The sequence below is a fragment of the Canis lupus genome, chromosome 11 (genome assembly GCF_011100685.1).
Source record: "Canis lupus familiaris isolate Mischka breed German Shepherd chromosome 11, alternate assembly UU_Cfam_GSD_1.0, whole genome shotgun sequence".
Taxonomy (NCBI): Eukaryota; Metazoa; Chordata; class Mammalia; order Carnivora; family Canidae; genus Canis; species Canis lupus.
Window position 1 is genome coordinate 38,964,826 of NC_049232.1, and position 24,328 is coordinate 38,989,153.

At 36.0% G+C, this 24,328-nt stretch overlaps 1 protein-coding gene across 5 annotated transcripts in view; it reads right to left on the reverse strand.

The window, feature by feature from the left end:
• HAUS6 (HAUS augmin like complex subunit 6) overlaps positions 1-24,328 on the reverse strand; it is a 45,525-nt gene that overhangs the window by 16,539 nt on the left and 4,658 nt on the right. For all 5 annotated transcript variants that reach the window (XM_038552486.1, XM_038552490.1, XM_038552489.1 and 2 more), the window contains exons 2-11: positions 23,785-23,880; positions 21,792-21,870; positions 20,842-20,974; positions 18,105-18,252; positions 15,976-16,041; positions 15,656-15,704; positions 12,677-12,847; positions 10,415-10,608; positions 9,424-9,550; positions 8,849-8,951 (exon numbers count right to left, since the gene is read on the reverse strand). In XM_038552486.1, coding sequence (XP_038408414.1) covers positions 8,849-8,951; positions 9,424-9,550; positions 10,415-10,608; positions 12,677-12,847; positions 15,656-15,704; positions 15,976-16,041; positions 18,105-18,252; positions 20,842-20,974; positions 21,792-21,870; positions 23,785-23,880 — 1,166 coding nt within the window. The remainder of the gene's footprint in view (positions 1-8,848; positions 8,952-9,423; positions 9,551-10,414; positions 10,609-12,676; positions 12,848-15,655; positions 15,705-15,975; positions 16,042-18,104; positions 18,253-20,841; positions 20,975-21,791; positions 21,871-23,784; positions 23,881-24,328) is intronic.

Sequence of the window (24,328 nt, forward strand, 5' to 3'; positions counted from 1 at the left end):
AGCCACATATGGCTCAGCTCATGATCCTGGAGTTAAAGGATGGAGCCCTGCATCAGGCTCCCTGCACTGCAGGGAGTCAGCTTCTCCCTCTTCTTCTGCCCCTCCCCCTGCTCATGTTCTCTCTCCTCTGCTCATTCTCTCTCTCAAATAAATAGGGATGCCTGGGTGGTTCAGTCAGTTAAGTGTCTGGCTTTGGCTCAGGTCATGATCCCAGGGTCCTAAGATAGAGAGCACTGCATCAGGCTCCCTGCTCTGTGGGGAGCCTGCTTCTCCCTTTCCCTCTACTGCTCTCCCTGCTTGTGCACTCTGTCAAATAAATAATAAATCTTTTTTTTAATCAAGTAAGTAAATAAACAAATCTTAAAAAAAAAAAAAAAAAACTAAGGGATCCCCGGATGGCTCAGCGGTTTAGTGCCTCCCTTCGGCCCAGAGCATGGCCCTGGAGTCCCAGGATCGAGTCCCTCGTTGGGCTCCCTGCACAGAGCCTGCTTCTCCCTTTGCCTGTGTCTCTGCCTCTTTCTCTGTATCTCTCGTGAATAAATAAATAAAATCTTTTTAAAAAATTTAATTTAATTTAATTTAAAAAAAAAACTAAAAGGCAACTTATGGAATGGGAGAAGATATTCACAAACGACATATCAGAGAAAGGGCTAGTATCCAAAATCTATAAAGAACTTATCAAACAACATCCAAAAAAAAAAAAAAAAGCCCAGTCAAGAAACGGGCAGAAGACATGAACAGACATTTCTCCAAAGAAAATATACAAATGGCTGACAAACACATGAAAAAAATTCTCCACATCACTTGGCATCAGGGAAATACAAATCAAATCCACAATTATACCACCTCACACCAGTCAGAATGGCTAAAATTACAAGTCAGGAAACAACAGATGTTGGTGAGGATGCAGAAAAAGGGGAACCCTCTTATACTGTTTGTGGGAATGCAAGCTGGTACAGCTACTCTGGAAAACAATATGGAGATTCCTCAAAAAATTAAAAACAGGGCAAGCCCCGGTGGCACAGCAGTTTAGCACTGCCTGCAGCCCGGAGTGTGATCCTGGAGACCCGGGATCAAGTCCTGTTTCGGGCTCCCTGCATGGAGCCTGCTTCTCTGTCTGCCTATGTCTCTGCCTCTCTCTCTCTCTGTCTCTCATGAATAAATAAATAAAATTTTTTTAAAAAAATTAAAAACAGAGCTACCCTATGACCCAGCAATTGCACTACTAGGTATTTATCCAAAGGATACAGTGAGTTGAAGGGGCACATGCACCCCAATTTTATAGCAGTAATGTCCAGAATTGCCAAATTATGGAAAGAGCCCAGATGTCCATCAACAGATAAATGGATAAAGAAGATGTGGTATATATATTCAATAGAGTATTATTCAGCCATCAAAATAATGAAATCTTGCCATTTGCAACAACATGGATGGAACTAGAGGGTATTATGCTAAGTGAAATAAGTCAATCAAAGACAAATACCATATGATTTCACTCATAGGTGCAATTTAAGAAACAAAACAGATGAACATAGGGGAAGGAAAGGAAAAATAAAATAAAAACAGAAGGAGGCAAACCATAAGAGACTATTTAACTACAGGAAACTGGGGGTTGCTGGATGAGAGGTAGGCGGGGAATGGGGGTAACTAGGTGATGAGCATTAAAGGAGGGCACTTGATATAATGAGCACTGGGTGTTATATGCAACTGATGAATCACTAAATTCTACCCCTAAAACTAATAATACACTATATGTAACTAAATTGAATTTAAATTTTAAAAAATTTGGGATGCCTGAGTAGCTCAGTCATTGAGCATCTGCCTTCGGCTCAGGGCATAATCCCGGAGCCCCGGGATTGAGTCCCACATCGGGCTCCCTGCATGGAGCCTGTTTCTCCTCCCTCTGCCTATGTCTCTGCCTCTCTCTCACTCTCTCTCTCCCTCTCTCTGTGTCTCTCATGAATAAATAAAATGTTTTAAAAAATTTTTTTAAATGATAGATTTATACTAAACCAAATTTCCAAAAAGGTGACAGTACATAGTTCTCCAGCATAATATTAGCTGTGCTTCTAGTTTTCGTACACACACCATGCAATTACTACATAAATCAGCAAGGTCAAAAATTATGTATTTAGCATATTTCAGCCCAGCATCTATGACATCAGTCAATATACATATTTATTCCTCAGTGCATCAATAATTATATGCCACTGCTATAGTAACAATGAGAAAAAAAAGTTGGAGATGTTGGCTTCAAGGAGTCAGTCTAGGGAAGAGACTATTGATGAGTAGAGACTTACGGCATGTTGCTATAGTTATTAGAGAAATATGCACAGAATCCAAGGAGGGAAAAAGGTACCTGGTCCAGATGGAAATGTGAAGAGGACATAAAGGTACTGAGAGAACAGGGAACAAATTCAGTATGCTAGAGCATAGTGTGTATTGAGTGGAAGCATGGCAGGAAACAAGATTGGTGAAGAAAGTCATGGCTCCATTACAGAGGACTGGATATTCCAGGAACTTTTCTCTCAACATGTTAGCTTCTAAAGGACTTTCTCCAATTTATACATGTGTCCAAAGCGTTACTGGAAACCAATGTGTATATTATGTGAACTTTTCCTTTTAATCCATCATTATAGTATGCTATATTATAAACATTTTCAGTACTCTATGCTTTTGCACTTACTAATGATAATGGAATTACTGGTATTCATAAAACATTCTAAAAATGAGCATAAGTACAAAAATTTTATCAAAAAACGAATAGGCAATAATAAACTAAAATAATTAGGCACAACCATAAACACTGGTGGTAATTGGTAGAGACGATGATGTACATGTGTTCCAGTATGTAAGAATGTTTTTAAGGTAAAAGTTGCTTAGTGAAAGTCATCTAAAGCTTTTTTTTTCCCTAAAGGTGACAGGAAGTCACTGATGTGTATTACACCAGGAGATAAAAAGGATCAGATTTTTGTATTTGCATTACAGAAGGATCACTGATAATCATTTGCAACATGGAATAGGTAGACTATAGAGGCAAAGTACCTAGTTAGAATACAATTAAAGGCAAGAAACAGAAAATCAAACTATAGCACTTAAGATGTGAAGAGAACAGAGGGGACAGACACAACAAGGTAATAAGGAGGTAAAGACAAAATAACTCACTTGAACAAAGCAAACAAAGCTGTAGCAGACAATGACTCTTACCATAATACACTAGAACTGCAAAATAAAATTTAAGAGAAAGGAATGCCCAGAAGAACAGATAAAAATCATTACATGACAGGACTAAAGACAGAAAGCATTTAAGCTCAAATCAAGACACAAAGGCTAAATGGTGGGTTCCTGGGGCTGAACAATAGGGATTTACTGCCTAAGTAAGAATAAAATCTTGGTCCACTCAGACTAAGATCTGAGAAACTGCCCTAAGACCAGGACATTGCAAAGGCTACTCAGCCCCTGAAGATATTATAAATATTTGGACAACTGGACCAGGAAAGTAACAAGGAAGTCTGCTGTCTACCTGGAGTCTTGGGTTTAAAAAATAAAAATAAAAAAAATTTTAAGGTGGAGAGAAAAGAAATTTTAAGCCTACCTAGCCTACTGAAAGGGAAGTATGAAATTCAATATTATATTGGCTACTTGTGGGAACCCCAAACCAAAAATATTAACTGCCTAGTGCAAGGGAAATACCTGGAACCCTAGGCCACCATGTAGAGACCATTCTACAACCCAGGGCCCATGTGATGCCTTCAGGGGTGGGTCCACTGAAGTCACAATCAAAAACAATTTTTTTTTTAAGATTCTGTCTTTTTTTTTTTTAAGTTTGTTTGTTTGTTGTTTGTTTGTTTGACAGAAAGAGAAAGAACACAAGCATGAGGAGCAGCAAAGAAAGAGAAGCAGGCTCCCTGCTGAGCAGGGAACCCAATGCAGGGCTTGATCAGGACATGAGCCAAAGGCAGACAACTGACTGAGCCACCCAAATAGCCCTTTAAGATTTTATTATTAAATAATCTCTACACTCAGCATGGGACTTGAACTCACAACTCCGAGATTATGAGTCACATACTTTTCCAAAAGAGCCAGTCAGGCACCCTCACAATCAAATATTTTAATAGGAAACAAACAACTATGAAAATGAACAGGCAAGGACACCTAGGTGGCTCAGCGATTGAGTGTCTGCCTTTGGCTCAGGGAGTGACCCCGAGGTCCAGTTCCCCAAAGGGAGCCTACTTCTCTCTCTGCCTATGTGTCTGCCTCTCTCTCTGTGTCTCTCATGAATAAAGAAATAAAATCTTTAAAAAAAAAAAAAAGGATAAAAAATGACCACGCAAAACACACAGAACCAGAAGTATCTGAAACACAGGGATATTTTAAAAATTGAATAAGATCAAATCAGTATGTTTAAAATATTTGGCAAAGAAACAACAGGAGCTATAATGAAAGAAGATGATACCAGGAACAAGAACAGGCAATTTTTGAAAAGAGAAGCAAAAGAAAAAAAAAAAAAATGAAAAACACATCCACGAAAAAGCTAAAGATTAATTGGACATGTCAAAAAAAAAGATTAAATACATCTAAAGAGGTAGCCAGTGAACCATAAATGAAAAGTTTATAAATACAAATTAAAAGTTTAAGAGATATAGAGGACAGAATTACAAGTCCCAACAACAGGAGCTCTAAAAGGAAAGCATCAGAAGAATGACTGAGACCTGCACACCTGGGTGGTACAGTCAGCTAGGAGTCTGCTTTTAGCTCAGGTCATGATCCCAGAACCCTGGGATCAAGCCCCACATTGGGCTCCCTGCTCAGCGGGGTGTCTGCTTCTCCCTCTCCCTTTGCTGCTCCCCCTACTGGTGAACTCTCTCAAATAAACAAAATCCTTTAAAAAAAAAAAAAAAAAAGGATGACTGCGAAAGTGTTAGAAGAGATCTATTAGTAAGTTTCCAAAACAGAAAATGTGAGCCTTCACATTAAATAAGCACACACAGGCCCAAAAGTTAAATAAAAATAAACCCACATTTAGATACATCTAAATGAACCTGCATAATACAAAACTAAATAAATACAAGTCTTAAAAGCAACCAGAGACTAAAAATTACCTACAAATGAATGACCATAAGGCTGACAACAGAGATTTCAGAAATAGAAGGCAGAAAACAATGAGATTATATCATCAAAGCCAGAAGAAAACTGAGCATTGATCTAGAATCCTATATTCAAACTATCATTCACAAACTAGTGAAACTAAAGACATTTTCACAGAAAAACTAAGAGATTTGACTATCCAGCGTCCATGACAAAAAGAATTAAAGAATATACTTCTGAAAAGGAGAATACAAGTAGTAATCTTGACAAGAAAATCTGTAAATGGGGGATCCCTGGGGTGGAGCAGTGGTTTGGCGCCTGCCTTTGGCCCAGGGCGCGATCCTGGAGACCCGGGATCGAATCCCACGTCAGGCTCCCGGTGCATGGAGTCTGCTTCTCCCTCTGCCTGTGTCTCTGCCCCTCTCTCTCTCTCTCTCTCTGTGTGTGACTATCATAAATAAATAAAAATTAAAATTAAAAAAAAAATCTGTAAATGTGTTGGTAAATCTAAACACACAATGACTGTTAAAAACAATTTCTAACAATGTCATTTAAAAAGGGGGAACACCTGGGTGGCTCAGCGGTTGAGCATCTGCCTTCCGCTTGGGGCACGATAAGTCCAGGGATCGAGTCCTATGTCGGTTTCCCTATGGGGAGCCTGCTTCTCCCTCTGCCTGTGTCTCTGCCTCTTTCTCTGTGACTCTCATGAATAAATTAATAAAATCTTTAAAAAATAAAATAATAGAAAGGGGGACAGAGGCATTATTCTAGAATAAAAGTAAGAAGACAAAACAACCAAATGCAATGAATGAACCCTCCTTAGATCCTAGTTCAAAATATAAACATTTATACAGGACATTTTGAAGTATAAGAAGAGAATTTATTCGTATGCCAGAACAGTCTTATACACAGTTAGATCCATACACATGTACTAGAATTTTTTTTTTTAAGATTTATTTATTTATTCATGAGAGACACAGCCCTGAGAGAGAGAAAGAAGCAGACTCCTCGCAGGGAGCCTGATGCGGGACTTGATCCCGGATCCCGGGACCACAACCTGAGCCGAAGGCAGACACTCAACCTCTGAGCCACCCAAGCATCCCTAGAATTATTTTTATAAACATATACTAGCTGAAACAAGATTCAGAATAGTGGTTACATTTGCAATTGCAGAAAGAATGGAGTCAAGGAAAGGTAGATCCCCAAGGATTAATGACATATATACTTAAAAAATATATATCTAAATATTGTGGGACACCTGGGTAGGCTCAGTCAATTAAACATCTGACTTCGGCTCAGGTCAGGATCTCAGAGTCCTAAGACTGAGCCCCATGACAGTTTCCACATTCAGCCCAGAGTCAGCTTGAGTCTCTCCCTCTGCCCCTTACTCTGCACATGCTCCCTCTTTCTCTAATAAATAAATAAAATATTTTTTTAAAAATCTAAATTATTGCAAAGCTTTGACAAGAGTGTTTGATGAAGAGGTTATTTATATTACTATTCCCTGTACTTTTCAATATACTGAAATATTTTTTAAAAAACAATTTAACAGAGGGCAGTCTGGATGGCTCAGCAGTTTAGCGCCACCTTCAGCCCAGGACATGATCCTGACGACCTGAGATCAAGTCCCACATCAGGCTCCCTGTACGGAGCCTGCTTCTCCCTCTGCCTGTGTCTGTGTCTGTGTGTGTGTGTGTGTGTGTGTGTGTGTGTGTCTCTCACGAATAAAAAATGTAAGAGAAAAAAAAAGAAAACAATTTAAAAGAAAATTTCTTCAAGTAAGATGTAATATATAAAGTGTAGGGAGGAAAAAAAGTTGTTTTACTACAAAAAAGCATAAAATAATGTTAACATTCCCCAGCTAGCATCAAGGCTCTCTCTACCTCTTTAGGGAAAAAAAGGGAATCTCAAAGAGTACAAATTCTACAACATATGAAGGAGAGCATTACCTCAAAGAACCTATCAAACACTTCTAAAATGTGAACTTCCTACTTACAAATATGTCCTCATTTTCAAGGCAGATAGAAATCACCGAACGGACATGCAGACAGATTTCAAGGTTTCACAGGGCCTAAACTAAGTCTTTCTAGATGCCAACGACCCTTTCCAAGTTGAAGTGAAAACATATGCCAATCAAATATGCCAAGAGCCCTAAGAGTCATTCTATCATCCTAAATAATGCTCTATCTGAAGCTCTCGGTCATTCACCAAACCATGCAGTCTTTTCTGTGTCTACTCTTTTGCTAGTGCCTATAATGAGCCTTGCTCTCTAATCTATGACCTTTCCTATCTAGTGTCTTCCCCATGTACACCTGACTCCCAAATCAATCATTCATTCCCGTTGTGTTCACCCTTTTCTTCCTAAGTCCTATGCTAACGACTGCCATGACTGTTGGCAGCCATGAACTCCACTGTGGCCTACATCTATCACCTGCTCCAGTCTCACTACATAATTCATAGGTTTTTTTAACGCATTTATTCCTCCTCTTATCTAACATTTACTGAAATTAATAACAATTTCTTATACACGAATACTGCAACTAAGGAAACTGAAAACTAGATGGATTATCAGATATCGTAGAGAAATTAATTTTTCAGGTGTGATAGTGGCATAGTAGTTAAGGAAACTGAATGAGATATTATAGTATTATTAATTTTTTAGATGTGGCATTACTATGGTAGTTATATAGGAAAAGTATTTTTATGGGAATGCATGCTGAAAGAATGACATGTTACTATGTCTAGTACTAACTTGGTTTAGCAAAAATACATGCATACACATATAAAGCAATGTAGTAGATGTTAATGTTAAAACAGGTGGTATTCAGGTAATTATTGTACTGTACTTTCATGTTAAACAGTTGTGGACTTCTGTACAAAAACTTGTAAACAAATGTTTATAGCAGCATTACTCTTAATAGTGAAATGGTGGAAACAACCCAAATGTCCCTCGGTGGATGAATGGATAAACAAAATATGGTTTAGGCATACAATAGAATGTAATCATAAAAAGTAATGAAGTACATGCTACAACTTGGATGAACCTTGAAAATATTATGCAAAGTGAAAAATTCTGTAAGTGAAAGAAACCAGAGACAAAAACCCTCATATTAAAAAAAAAAAAAAAAAAAGTCTCATAAGACTCCATTTATATGAAATATCCAGCAAGAGAGTGTGGGGGAGGGGGCAAAAGGGGAAGGAGAAGAACAAACTAACTCTGTGCTGAGTGTGGAGTCCAAGGCTGGACACAGATGCAGGACCCTGATATCATAACCTAAGCCAAAAATAAAAGTCAAATGCTTAATCAACTGAGCCACCCTAGGATTTCCTTTTGAGATCATAAAAATATTCTGGAGCTAAAAAGCAGTGACGGTTGCACAATTTTGTGAATTTACCAAATGCTACTGAGTTGTACACTTTGATGACTAAAATGCTATGTGCAATTTCATCACAATAAAAAATAACTGGGGGAAAAAAACAAAAATGTAAAGAAACTGCTATCATAGGGAGAAATACTGATGAGAGAAAGTTTAAGAGAGAAAAATAGGGCAGCCTGGGTGGCTCAGCAGTTGAGCGTCTGCCTTCGGCCCAGGGCATGATCCTGGAGTCCTGGGATCGAGTCCCACATCGGGCTCCCTGCAAGGAGCCTGCTTCGCCCTCTGCCTGTGTCTCTGCCTCTCTCTGTGTCTCTCATGAATAAATAAATAAAATCTTAAAAAAAAAAAAAAAAAAAAAAGAGAGAGAAAAATAAATAACCAACCTGGAAGTGAAGCAGGATACTGCAAAAGAATACTCCTTGCATATACTTCTTCTGAGGCGGGATCAAATGAAAGAGGAGACATTGGTGGTAAAAGATCCACAGCCTTAAAACACAGAATTTATCATTTTGAAATATACACATTTACTTCTTTACCACAATAACACTACTAAATTAATCTATGAATGGATGATCCCCCCCCCCATGAAGATAGAATTACCAAGCATATAAATTATCCTATAACTATTTTAAACCAAGGATTACAATACTAGAACAAGGGGACTACTCTGTCCTCCAACTGTGTCTCAAACATACTACCTAACAGCAAAAGAAATTTCTCATTTTCTTAATACAATCCTCTGAATCTAAAAATATTAACTATAAATCACAAAGCAGCCTGATCAATACTCTATATGTATTTAGAAAACTTACAGAAACCAAAACATTTAAACTTTAGACTCAGATGCAAAGATGACAACTTACACATGCATAGCATTCCTAGATCATTCATAACATGATAAATCAAAAGACTGCCTTATATTAAACTACTCTCCAAAAGGCAAGTCAACATTACTTACTGGAGTGCAACCTTTAATTAGACTGAAAGGAGACAGACTAAGAAATTCTTTCCACTTTTTAAACCATTCTCCTTGTTTTTCAACAACAGAATGTTTTATATTGGTGAGATCTTCTTTTATTTTACACCTATGATAGCATAAAAAAAAAGAACTTCACTCAAAATATGAATATATAAAATGAGTACTGAGTAAAACTTAAGAATACAACAGTTTGTAGAGAAAGGGAAGAAAATGTAACTGGAAGTTCAACCAATATAGCACATATACACCGAATAAACTCTCACAGTGAATGAACATTCAGAACCTAAAGTACTTTTTTTCCTTTTAGGACCAGAAAGCAGTCATGCATCTATTATTCCATTTATCTTTATTACTTTTTCCTAGTTCTAAACTAGAATCCAAATTCTACTCCTACTCTGTCCACTCCTAAAGGCAGCCCATAGCTTCCAGTTACTCCATTCAAATAACAAATAAGGTTGGGGTGCCTGGTTGGCTCAGTCAGTTAGACATCGGCCTCTGGCTAAGGTCATGATCCCAGGGATCCTGGGATCAAGCCCCACATCAGGCTCCCTGCTCAGTGGAGCATCTGCTGCTCCCTCTGCCCCTCCCTTTGCTCATGCTCTGTGCGCTCTCTCTCTCTCTCTCTCTCTGAAATAAATAAAATATTTTAAAAACTAAATAAATAACAAATAAGGCTTAGTTTTATTAAGTAGACTCCACAAAAGAAAAGCTTGAGAAAAGTTAAAATTATTTCCCAAAGAATTATCACTCATGGTAAATAATTTATTCTAGTCAAAAAAGAAAACTACATTAATTGTAGTTTCTTCATGTGTCTCTCTGGGAGTCAATGACAAGGTTTTTGAGTTCTAATGAAATGTTCACATTTGTTTGCTAAAGCTAAAGAGTTATCAAATATATGAGCTGTGCTGAGAAATTATCAAAACCACCCTATTCCTCCCCAATAATATAACAAAAGATCTTTTTACAGTACCTTATATGCTTCAGATCTGATAATCTTTCTCTCTGAAGTTTGGTCTCTTTTTCAAGGAAATGAAGATCTATTTTCAGTTTTGCTGGGTCAGCCTGACAACGTTCATATTTCACTACTTTTAAGGCTTCATTTAATAACCGAATAACTGTTAAGAGGTTCAATTCTCCAGCCTCATAAACACTTCCTATGTGCAACTAAGGATTCAGAGGGGAAAAAAAGTGGTTCTTAAGATAAACTATTACATAAATAGGTGTTTTTTTTTTTTTTACTATTATATAAAAAGTTACCTTAAAGAAGAGTGAAAAAAGCCACAAGTTGGGCAGCCCAGGTGGCTCAGCAGTTTAGCACCGCCTTCAGCCCAGGGCCTGATCCTGGAGACCCAGGATCAAATCCCATATCAGGCTCCATGCATAGAGCCTGCTTCTCCCTCTGCCTGTGTCTCTGCCTCTCTCTCTGTGTGTGTCTCTCATGAATAAATAATTAAAATCTTAAAAAAATAAAAATAAAAATAAATAAAATAAAATAAAAAGCCAAAAGTCTACCCAAAAATGAAACCAAGTAAATAATTTTGGTCCAAAGAAAACTACTGTGAAAGAATTATCCGGCTGTGCTATATTTTTATGTTATGCAAAAAAATTGCAAACTAGAATAAAAGGAAAGCAAATAAATGAGAAGCAAAATAAAGACTGAGGAGAAAGAGCAGGTTTAGTGAAAGATCCTGAATTCATGTTTTAAAGAAGTTGCAAACTGATGAATCCAAACTTAGACACGTTTATTTGACCTGCACAATTCAAGTACTTTAAAATCATTTGAATTAGTTGCCAATCGGGCAGCCCCAGTGGCACAGGGGTTTAGCGCCGCCTGCAGCCTGGGTGTGATCCTGGAGACCCGGGATCGAGTCCCACATCAGGCTTCCTGTATGGAGCCTGCTTCTCCCTCTGCCTGTGTCTCTGCCCCTCTCTCTGTCTCTATGAATAAATAAAATCTTTAAAAAAAAAAAAAGAATTAGTTGCCAATCAACTAAAAATCTTAGATTTCACATAAAAATTACTATTTCTCCAAAGACCTCATCACTACCTACATTACCCCTTTTGTTACACACAATTAGCAAATATTATCTACCTAGCCTCTGTAGGAATCTGAATTTGCAGACTCTTGATATTTCTGTACTAGGAATTTGAAGTGCGTGGTAGGTTTACCTATTACAGTGAAAGCTCTTCAGTGTCACAACACTATTTTACCTTTGTATTCCCCTATATTGTAATTAATGCCTGGCATATAGGAGATACTTCATAGATTAGGAGTTCACGGAAAAAAAAAAAAAGTAAGCTATCCAGATGAAAATGCCATATAAGCAATTGGAAATAATTTGATGGAGTCTGGGTTGAAGGAGAGAGACTGGAAATACCAATCCTAGGTATAGGATTACTGATGAAAATATAGAATTGAGTAAGTAAATAAAGATGACTGTAATGTGGGAAAGAAAAGTAGTCATTAAAGGAACCATGGAAAATACTTTCATTTGAAATTTAGAGAAAAACGATGTGCCTGGATGGCTCAGTGGGTCAATGATCTTCCTTCAGCTCAGGTCATGATCCCAGGACCCTGGAATCAAACTCCACATCAGGCTCTCTACTCAGCAAGGAGCCTGCTTCTAGGGAGCAGGCTTCTCCCTCTCTCTGCCTGCTGCTCCCCTGCTTGTGTGCTCTCTCTCTCTCTCTTTGTCAAATAAATAAATAAAATCTTTTTAAAAATTCGAGAGAAAGGAGCCAGTATAAAAAACTGACAATAGCAGTCTAAAAAACGAAAGATACTGAGGTCACAAAAGCTAAGGAAAGAAAAGACTAAAATACTTAACAGCATTAAAATGAAAGAGAAACCATAGGATACAGACATTTTAAAAAGACATTCAGCCAACTAGATCACTGCTGCTCTCCTTCAGAATTTATAAAGAACTAGTACCATATTATCTTCCTACTAAGTAACCTCCTCCATTTCTCTACACTGCATGATGTATGCAGCACACAAAAGGAATGAACAATTAATAAAAGCTAACATATGTGAATATATACATGGTTAACAAAAGAATGTTTTACTAGATTTATTCACAAAAATAAATTCTGAAGACATTGTAAGAATATACATTATTTACATATCACATATACATTAACTGTATATTAAACAGGCATGTATTATTATTATTATATATAATAATTCACGAACAGAGTTCTTTCAGCAGTTTACTTAATATCAGATGCTTACCTGACACCTCTGTTTCTCAATTTTGTCAAGTAAGAGCCTTGGAATGTTGATAGCAACATTAGTTCCATCTAAAGTATATTGGTTAACAAGACTAAGGACTGCATTAACAACTTCTTTTTCTTTTTCCAAATATATTAGTGTTTCATTCACTGAAGCCCACAAAGACCGGACCTTTGAAAACAGAGACCAAGCCTATATGTAATTTGTATGTATATCAAAGAAATGTAAAACACAAATATATCCTCACTGTCAGGAACAAATGAAGTATTCTTGTAATGATTTCTGGTGAGAAAATTAATTAACTGCCTAAAAGCACTAATATTACTTCCAAAGGGGTTTTAAAACTAAAGAATTTCAAAATCTAAAATAAATAAAACTAAAAAATTTCTCAGGAGTTTAAAAAAAATAAAAAGAATTTCTCAGGAGAATTTAATTTAGCCCACCATGATTTTCAAAACAAATCCAAGAAACTTCATTCTACAAAGATGCAATTAGCATTTCCTGTGTCCACCCCCTCCCCAGCTTGAGCCCTGAGCATCCATTAGGAGCTAAGAGGAGTTGCAACTGTTGCCATGAAACCACCTACTCCCTGATGTGGGAAAGCTAGGACCAGCAGATAATACCATCCCTCCCTGAGCTGTTGCTGTTCCCTGATGCTCCCAGCCAGCTCAGATTTTATAAAAATGAATTAAAAAAAAAAATCTATTGTTAGCATTTCAAAACATGCCATGAATCTAAATGAAACTTTTCAGGAAAATGGGGCCCAGGGTAGCTAAGTTAAGTGTCTGTCTTCGGTTCAGTTCATGGTCCCAGGGTCCTGGGATCAAGCCCCACACTGGGCTCCCTGCTCAGAGAAGAGTCTGCTTCTCCCTCTCCCTCTGCTCCTCTACTCTGCTCATGCTTTCTCAAATAAATAAATAAAATCTTTAAAAACAAAGAAAACAGAAACTTTTCAGGGAGTAACAATAAAAGATTTTCAGGAAGGGAAAAAAAAAAAACCACATCAATTCTAAGAGCCATTTAAGTTTCTTTCAAAAGATTAAAATATGAAAAACCATGCTTCTTTAAAAGCAAAGAATCTTAGGCATATACTAATCCATCTATGTTCGGTAAAATGCAGATGTAAGAATGTTTATAGGTGGGATCCCTGGGTGGCGCAGCGGTTTGGCGCCTGCCTTTGGCCCAGGGCGCGATCCTGGAGACCCGGGATCGAATCCCACATCGGGCTCCCGGTGCATGGAGCCTGCTTCTCCCTCTGCCTATGTCTCTGCCTCTCTCTCTCTCTCTCTCTGTGACTATCATAAATAAAAAAAAAAAAAAAAAAAAAAAAGAATGTTTATAGGTGGTAGCTACACTTGTGGTGAGCATAGCATAAATAAGAGAATTGTCCAATCACTACGCTGTATACCTGAAACTTACATAACATTATGTGCCAACTATATTTCAATTAAGATAATAAAAAAAATTTTAAAGAATGTTCATAGCATTTCTATTTTAATAGTCAAAAACTGCAATTAACCCAAAGGTCTACTGAGAGTAAAGAAAAAAAGTATGTTGTGCTATATTCATAAAACAAAACACTACATAACATTGTGAATGAACACACTACAACCTACACACAACAGCATGTATAAAACAGCATGAGTCATCAAAGACAAACACAAAGGAATGTATTCTATATAGTCCCCTGTATATAAAGTTCAAGAAGAGGCAAACTAATCTTTAATGTAAGAAGTGAGTATTTACTCTTGGGGAAAATGGTTTTAAATGAAAGGGGACCTGAAGCTTCTGGGGTAATGTTCTGTTCCTTATACTGTATGCTGGTTACATGGGTATACTCACTTTGTGAAATTTTGTCAGGCTACACACTTGTGACTTTATCACTTTTTGTACATATATTATGCCTTCAAAGAATTTATAAAAGTGGGAGGCAGGCAGGGAAATACAATAATTATACCCATGTTTGTGCTTATGTCTTCCCATGGTACAAGGTAAAGTTGTCCCCAAAGAGGACTCATTGGCAATCTAGAGATTTCACAGGATGGCATTTCCTTGGTGGACAAAGATCCAGGATCTCATTCTCAGATTTTTTTTTTCTTTTTCTTTTTCTTTTTTTAAGTTCTCAGATTTTTACTTTAATCTTGTCAATGACTAAAAAACTGACCAAAGGTAAAGGGCTCAGGGAAAGTGAACCTTAACCAAACTCAGGAGGGATCAATGTGAAAACTTTTAACAGGTTTCACATCAACCTATTAAAATTACAATCAAAGATACTGTGTTCAGTAATAGGAATATCCATTCATATTCACAAAGTTGGAAGATCCATGAAGGAAATGACTTTGCCTCTTTCCTTCACTACTGTAGCTCTACTATCAAGAAAAAAGCCTAGCACATGGCAGGTGATTAATAAAAATTCACTGATGGATGAATAATTATTCCCTGAGGAGAGCACTGACTTTTTCCAGTGACAAACTGCTGGGGACGCCAAGTTAACATGCAAAGCAGCTCAGTGATCATAAAATCAGAACAAAGAGCTTGAGAAAGATTTCATCTCAACACAAAGGCCTAAGAAAACACTCCAATCTCACATCAAATCCAACCTCTGAAAACCTCAGATTATGTCTGCCAGATTCTTCCTAACTGCCAAGCCAGCCTCAATGCTGACTTCTCATTTTTCTTCCATGCTTACCATCTCCCTTCAGTTAACATACTTTATTTACATAAATACTATTAGTTACAAACTGAACTTTCTATCATTAATTTAAACCTGCTTTTGTATTTTTTAGTCTTAATAAATTTTAAGTTAATTTTTTCCATTATATTCATGCTTTTTAGAGGCACCCTTATATATTACTTACTGAGTTAAAAAAAAAAATTTACAAAAAGAAATGACAAAAAGAGAGAATAAAAGTCCAAATAAGTAAGCCAACTGCACATCACAAAAGTAAGAAAGATTAAATTTGTTCCTTAAAAAGTTACCTTCTGGATTTTCTCTTGTATATTACTTTCGTCATCAGAGGATTCCACTCTAGTCAAAAATTAAATGATTTCATTAGTTATTTTTTTTAATTGTCTGATAATTTACCACCAAAAGAGCTAACTGATCTATAAACCCACCAATTAAAAACTATCCTAATTAAAAACAAAAATAAAATTCTACCTCAGCAATAAATGTATTGGAAGAATTGGACTAGGAATCAGAATTATGTTCTAATCTTATGGGACTCTCAATTTCCTTACTGGTAAAATGCAGGAGTTGAACTAAGGCAACTTTCAGCTCTAATTTAAAAGTCACTTACTTCTTTATTTGGTTTTGATGTTCCATACATTCTGATCTCAAATTTCTTACTTGTTTAACTGACAATCTGTAAGAAAACATATAAATGACAACTATAATTCCATTACAATTAACTGATAAGGACCACTTTGATGCTTTCCCCCATATCTTATCTTTGCTCAAGGCCACTGAAAACTACTCTTCCAAATAGACCCAGCAGCCAGGTAATGGGCTCTAGACTTCCTTTAAGAGTTACAGGAGTGATCTAACATATAGATTGCTATTAGGATGGACCAGGACTTCTTGGCTCATATACACTGTCTTCAAATAAAAATGTTGGAAGTAAGACTACTCTGCTCTCATCCTTGTCACAAATACTTAAGGGATAAATTTAAATGTTACCTAGGACACTTAGGCAATGTTGTATTTTCAAGGTGATTTCAAAGGATATTCTAACTTTCACAATAGATTAAAAAAAAAAATATGCTATTTCTTGAGAGTAGGAACCTTGCCTATCTTATTTAATGCTGTAGGACCAGTGCCTAAACAATATCTGGCACATAGAAGTAACCAAATAAAAATTTGCTGACAAGATAAACTTAAATATAACATAATATGAAGTGGTTAAAAAGACTATGGAATACCCACTTCACAGTATCTATTTAATGGATACTCAAAGACTATCAAGTAGATTTCAGAAGCAATATACTTTGAAAATGTTAAAATTTTAAAAATAAAAATAATTTTCAAATTTTTAAATAAATAAAAGCAACATACTATGGCAATATGGAAAAACTTACAGAATGAAATGAGAAAAAAGGATACAAAATAGAATGAGCACTATAATTATATCTTAAAAATGTAAATCCATATCAAAGAAAAATCTCTAAAATACTGAATTTTTTTGATTTTTTTATTTAAGATTTTTATTTACTCGTGAGAGGCAGAGACACAGGCAGAGGGAGAAGCAGGCTCCATGCAGGGAGCCCAATGCGGGACTCAATCCTGAAACTCCAGGATCACACCCTGAGCTGAAGGCAGATGCCCAATCACTGAGCTACCCAGGCATCCCAGTACTGAACTTTTTTTTTTTTTTAAGATTTTATTTATTTATTCAGGAGAGACAGAGAGAGAGAGAGAGAGAGGCAGAGACACATGCAGAGGGAGAAGCAAGCTGCTCCACACAGGGAGCCCGATGTGGGACTCGATCCCAGGTCTCCAGGATCACACCCTGGGCCAAAGGCAGAGCTAAACCGCTGAGCCACCCCGGGCTGCCCCAGTACTGAACTTTTTTTTAATTAATTTATTTATTTATTTTAAAGATTTTATTTTATGGGGGGATTCCCTGGGTGGCGCAGCGGTTTAGCGCCTGCCTTTGGCCCAGGGCGCGATCCTGGAGACCCGGGATCGAATCCCACGTCGGGCTCCCGGTGCATGGAGCCTGCCTCTGCCCCTCTCTCTCTCTCTCTCTCTCTCTCACTGTGTGCCTATCATAAATAAATAAAATAATTTAAAAAAACATTTGTTTAAAAAAAAAAAAAAGATTTTATTTTATTTATTCATAGAGACAGAGAGAGAGAGAGAGAGAGAGAGGGGGGGCAGAGGCAGAGACACAGGCAGAGGGAGAAGCAGGCACCACACAGAAAGCCTGACGTGGGACTCGATACCGGATCACGCCCTGGGCTGCATGCGGCGCTAAACCGCTGCGCCACCGGGGCTGCCCAGTACTGAACTTTTAAATCAAAGTAATACTTTCCTTTGTTCTGAAATTTCATTTAGTATGCATAGTTTTAAAATATCTTATCCAGAAGTTATCTGGCTTTAAAATGGAAAGCGAACACTAAGGAGTTTTTAGGTAAGCATGGATTACTGCCAATGAAGGCACATTGATGACATTTATTCAAAAAGAAAGGAATTTCTGTTTCCTTTTTGGGGGGTGTAGGGAAAGAACATACACATATGCGAGGGAGGGGCAGAAAGAGAGGGAGAGAGAATCTCAAGCAGGCTCCACACCCAGTGCAGAGCCCCACAATGTAGGCTTGATCTCAAGGACTGAGAAATCATGACCTAAGCCAAAACCAAGAGTCAGATGTCTAACTGCACCACTCAGGCACCCGTGGAATTTTCATTTTCTATTAATGTATTACTTACTGTGCATTTTCCTGATACTTTTGAATAACACAATCTTCTCTTTGCAAAACGTGTAAAAATCGATTACGTGCTACATGGCATCTGGCAATGCATTTGTGCATATCTTGTGGCTTTACATTAAATGTCTCCGTAAAACGTATAGAAGAATCTACATGCAACACAAATAAGATCATAGAAAACGAATGGGGGGGGGGGGGATAAAAAAAATAAAAAAAAAAAAAGATCATAGAAAACTTAGATTTACAGCTAATAAATATCAAAAATGTTGAAATCTATTAATTTTAAGAGATTAACAACTCCTTAAAAACCGGTATGTCGCATAAACACATACAACTAATTTTAACAAAAGAAAGGAAACCTTTTTTTAAGTAGGTAACTAAAAAAGGGTATCTAAAGTTGAGTTGTTTTACATACTAAAAAACTTTTGAGAGTCCATATGCCCCAAATAATTCTTATCACAGCTTGATACATCCATGAACAAATTGTTATACATAGTAACACAAACAAAAGAAGAAAACCAATTTAAAGAGATGAGGTGAGATCACAATACCTCCTTTGCTCCAATCAGTTTATTGTTCTACCTAGTAAGACCAATAGGACAACCAAATTAAAACCAGTCTCCATTTCCCAAATAATTCTTAGCTGTGTTACTAATGATCAAAGTAGACCCTGAGAATAATCCATCCAACATTTCAGAGTCCGGATTTTTAGCTGTAATAAGTCCTACTTTAAGATGGCTCAACACAATAAAAATGGATATTCTGGAAAACAGGGACCACCCCACTACACTTAACATTACTAATCCAGGTTCTAGTGATACCCCCAAAGAAACCACAGATTCTAAATATTTAACAGGGGATAAGTCTGCTGAATGCAGAAGTCATCTAGAGACTGAATGCGTTGACTGGAATTGCTTTAAACAACAACTACGACAACCCATGCTTAGAAGTCTTATGCACAATAAACTGTTAAATCCAAACATATAGATTTCATATAATAAATTTTAGGCTACACATAGTTAAAGTAGACCATCCACAAAAAGAAAAACTGGTAACAATGCTTATGTTGCACTAAATTTTAAATATGCAAATACTTATACAGCTAGAGCACATGTATAAGTTTTTAAACACCATGCACAGAATATAAACTGGAAAAAAAGGTTTACATATCACATCACAGAGAAAGTATACTAAAAAATAAGGGCTACAAATGAAAGAGCAATAACTTAACAGAAAAAGTTATAGAGTACAAAAGAATACAAACTGCTCTTTAATATATGAAACAATTTTCAATCTAACTAATTAAGAGGAATACAAATTAAAACTACCCTGAGATTCTGTATTAACCTATCAGACTGAAAAGATAAAAATATCTGACATGCAATGTTGTTGAGCCTGTGGAAAAACAAAACTCTCCATACACTGATGACAGAGGTATAAATTGTTCAATCTCTACGGGAAATAATCTGAAAATAATTAGTAAATTACAACTGCACAATTCCTTTGACCAAGCAGTTATACACACACACACACACATATGTATACTTGAACATACAAAATCATACATGTATAAAGCTTGTCACTGTAGCATTGTATTTGTAGCCAAAAAAAAAAAAAAAAAAAGGTGGGGGGAAAGCCAAATGTCTGTCAACAGAAAACTGGTTAAAAAATTCAAATATGCAGTTCTAAAGAGAGAAAATAAAAAAGCTCTATGAACTGATATGAGATGATCTCCAATATACACCAGTGCGAAAAACACAAGATCTGAAACTTGATGTATGTCACCATTTAGGGTTTTAAAAAAAGAAAAAAATATATATATATATATTTGCCTGTATTCTTAATTACATTGGTTACTTCTACAAAAGGAAACTCAGTAGAGAATAGAAGTGAAAGATTTTTTTCACTTTTTGATTTTTGAATCATGAAAATTACCTACTTAAAAAAGTATGGATATAGTTACGTGTAAAAAAAAAATCTAAAAGAAAATAAAGCAAAATGTCAGCAATGGTTGTTTCTAGAAACTGGAAGATGGATGGGACCTTCCTGCATCGACTTTCTGTATTTGCTGCCCATGTTTTATGAGCATAAACCAATTAAACAAAACAGGATATTTAATAAACTACAAATAACATTTTTTTTTTACGTCTTAGCTTTAAAATCAAATATTGTTTCTATGAGTTAAGAAACAGATCAAATCCCTTTAAAACAGCTATTTCTAACAAAAAAATCCCAACTGACAGTAGCCAAAGTAAACCTTGCATGACACAACATTTAACACAATACATTTAATACAATATAGTAGAGGCATATAACCTCCAAGTCTAATTTAATTTAGCCCTCTGGATAGTTTTGTGAGGTCAGCAAGCTAGGTATCCTTTCCAGGGTTTGAAAGGGTTGTATTAAAAAAAAAAAAAAAAAAAACCATAGAGATGTGTATGTGAAAGAGATCTTGTGTAGTCCACAAAGCTTAAGATATTCACTATCTGGCCTTATATAGAAAATGTTTCCCAACCCCTGTATTAGAATGTAATAAAATTATCTGAATAGTTACTTATGTTCATTAGAGGCTTTCAAACTTACAGTTCCAGTAGAATATTAACTATATGCCTTGTAAGGTAAGTTAATGTTTTTATCTTATCTTGCTTTATTAAAATCTCTTTGACTTATAAATTATAAAAAAACAATGAAAATTTAAAACTCAAAACAAAAAAATTCCTACTAAAAATTAAACTTACTTTTAGAATGGGTTTTTATATATTTTATTGCAACAAATCTTGCGAAATGATACATCAGATGAATAAACTTAGGACCACCAGGAGAAAGAAACAATGATCCAACAACTTGAGGAAAACTACTTCCACATTCAGCCTAAGGAAAAAAAGAAATAAGATGATTTGAAGACCTTATCAACAATAATCTTATTAATAATAACCGTAATTCTGGGGCATCTGGCTGGTGTATTTAGTTAAACATCTGACTCTTGATTTTGGCTCTGGGTATTGAGATCCAGCCTGGCTTTTGGCTCAGCGCTCAGCAGGCAGTCTGCTTAGGAGTCTGCTTAGCATATGTCTCTCCTTCTCCTCTGCCCCTCCCTCCCATGCCCCACACTCACAGATGCAAGCGCGTATGCTCTTTCTCTCTCCCATATAATAGATCTAATAATAATAATAATAATAATAATAATAGACAAAATTCCTATTATGTAGCATAGCAGGAATGATCAGGATTATTCCATTTGAACCAGAAGTTGAATATTTGAATCCCTGTAAACTCTTGGTGGACTTGGCCAGAAAAAATAATTATAATATAAAGCCACAATTATTGATACTACTTGGGGACACAAGCTAAAGTAAATTATCATCAAAAATGTTTTCATAAGAAAAAAAAAAAGGTTTCTTTAAATGAAAACCATGATATAACCTCCCAGGAACTCAGTAACCTATTTCCAATGCATCTAGGCAGCAAAGCTGGTTTCCTAGATATATGCAGAATCCTTACCAAAAACCATTAAAAAGTATTATTCCTAACAAATATTTCCTTGCTATTATACTGTTAGGATAAAAGCACTAAAAAGATTTCACCTCCAAAAAATTAAGGTAAAATTATACTTCAATAAAGCCAAAAAAAATTTAATGTAGTTTTTTAACTTCTTAAAGTTTGTATCTTCCAGAAAGAGAATACTTACAGAAATCTTTTTTAACCAATCACAGCAATGTTTCCGGAATTCAGTGTCACTCTTTTGGTCAAATGGAGGCCAACAAAGCCTTAGAAACATATATAGAAGCATTAGAATCATGAATTTAAAAACTCAGCAAAATTTTAAAACACGAGGGCAGCCCCAGTGGCGCAGTGATAGAACCGCCTGCAGCCCAGGGCGTGATCCTGGAGACCCTGGATAGAGTCCCACGTCAGGCTCTCTGCATGGAGCCTGCTTCTCCCTCTGCCTGTGTCTCTGCCTCTCTCTCTCTCTCTCTCTCTCTCTGTGTCTCTATGAATAAATAAATAAAATCTTTAAAAAAATAAAAAATAAAATAAAATAAAAATTTTAAAACACGAAACTTACATCCTATACTAGAAACATTAATGCTAAATGAACCAAGACTAACATTTGTAGATTTCAACTAAACAAGGATACCAACCTGTGAGAAATTGGATCTTTTTCTTTATAAATTAAAGGCTGAGTTCAGTTTACCACATCAGTGAATACATATGTTAAATGAAGCAATTAATCACCAGTAAAATTACTACAAATCAGCTAAAGAAGACAACGCTCTCAATGGATTCACTGGACTAATGCCAAAAAAAAATGGTATAAATAAATTAGTATGTTAAGCCTGGAAGAAAGAAAGAGAGAGAGAAAGAGAGAGAGAGAGAAACATAAATAACTGCTCAGGAAGAGCACAGAAGGAATGACATGAAAGCTTTGGACTCCTAGAGATAATCCATAACACAGTCAATATGTGCTACTGTTTTGTGGATAAACAAGACATAAAATAATTTTCAGAGTTTATTTATTTGAGAGAGAGAGAGAGAGCGCACAAGTGGCATGAGGGGCAAAGAAAGAAGCAGACTCTGCTGAGCAGGCAGCCCAAAATGGGGCTCAAACCCAGGACCTTGGGAGCATAGCCTAGTGGAAAGCAGGCGCTTACAGACTGAGCCACTCAAGCACCCCAAAACTTTTCTTTTTAGTATTTTTATATCTTGTTGGGACCCTGCATAGGGCTTCCTGCTCAGCAAGGAGTCTGCTTTTCTCTCTCTGCCCCTCCCCACTGCTCATTCTCTCTGTCTCAAATAAATAAAATCTTTAAAAAAAAAATTATCAAAAATAACAATGCCTAAACAATGGATTTACTTGTTGCTTTTCTTTTTTTTTTTTTTTTTTAAGATTTATTTATTTACTTTTGGAGACAGAGTGTGCACATGGTGCACACAAGTAGTGGGAGGGAAAGGGGGGGAAGAGAATCCTCGAACAGACCCTCTACTTTTTCTATTTAAAAGGATAATAGCACAATATAAATATTAAAACAAATTTTAACACTTTTTCTGGTGGTAGAAACCCAAGTGATGTGGAAAATAACTTGGAACCAAGGTTTAGTGCTATTCATATTCTTATCTCCTCCTTAAACTATTCAATATTCCACACTATCTACCATTAAACTAAATAGAAATGATTTTCACCTATAGCATTTGACACTTTTATATATCACCGACTAAACTAATAAGGATTTAGAGACCTAAAAATTAAAAATAGACAAAACAAGTGATATTGCCTATACGAAAAGGAGTAAGGCAGGGAGTAATGAGCAAAAAAATATTTTAAAAAAGTAAGGCAAAACTGTATAGACAGATTGGTACCAATTAACTGTTTTGCCCAACAACTGTGACTATAAAGAATGTTAGGAACTAATTTTATAAACAAAATCTATCTTATCTATGACATAATCAGTGATTTTAAGGTAAGTACCAAAGAAAAATCACTCAGATTTATAAAAGTTAAGCACTAAATTTTTAAGACTCAAACCTGATTTTTGTGACAACCATTCAAAACAATAGTCAAAGGCCAAAGTTGAGATTCTGGCTTACATCAGAGTATATTCCCCTTTTAAATTTGAGACTGACCACTTACAAAAAAGGAAATAAATTTAAAAAAAGAAAGTAAATAAAGTAACTTGACTCACTTGAAAACTTCTTTGGTGAGTGACTGGTCCAGTGTTTGAAACAAAAAATAAGAAACGATTTGGAAGGCATCACGGTTCAATTTATCAAACATGTTCCTAGTGGTTTAAAAAGAAATAGAAGCAGGGGGGAAAAAAACAAAAAAGGAATATGGTTAATAAAACTAAGTATCATCAAAAGCTGTGTAACAATTTAACACAAATTAGTATTTTTCATTCTCTTCAAGAGGTCAAGGCAAACTAATTTCTCATTTATGTACATTTTTATAAATAAGAAAAGCAATAAGCCTTTATTTTCTGATTCTGAAAATACTGATCACATAGAAAACTGGTAGAACTTTTTTTTACTGCAATGAGAATAGGACACATAAAGAAAAGGAAAGCCTAATTAGATTGAGAGAAAACCATGGCCTATGATGGGCTAAAGATGATATATACCAACATTTACTGAGTAACAATAAAAATAGCTACTAATAGTTTATCATTTCCCAGGTACTATTTTAGGTCTTTTACAGGTAATAACTCATCTAATTTTCTTTTTTTTTAA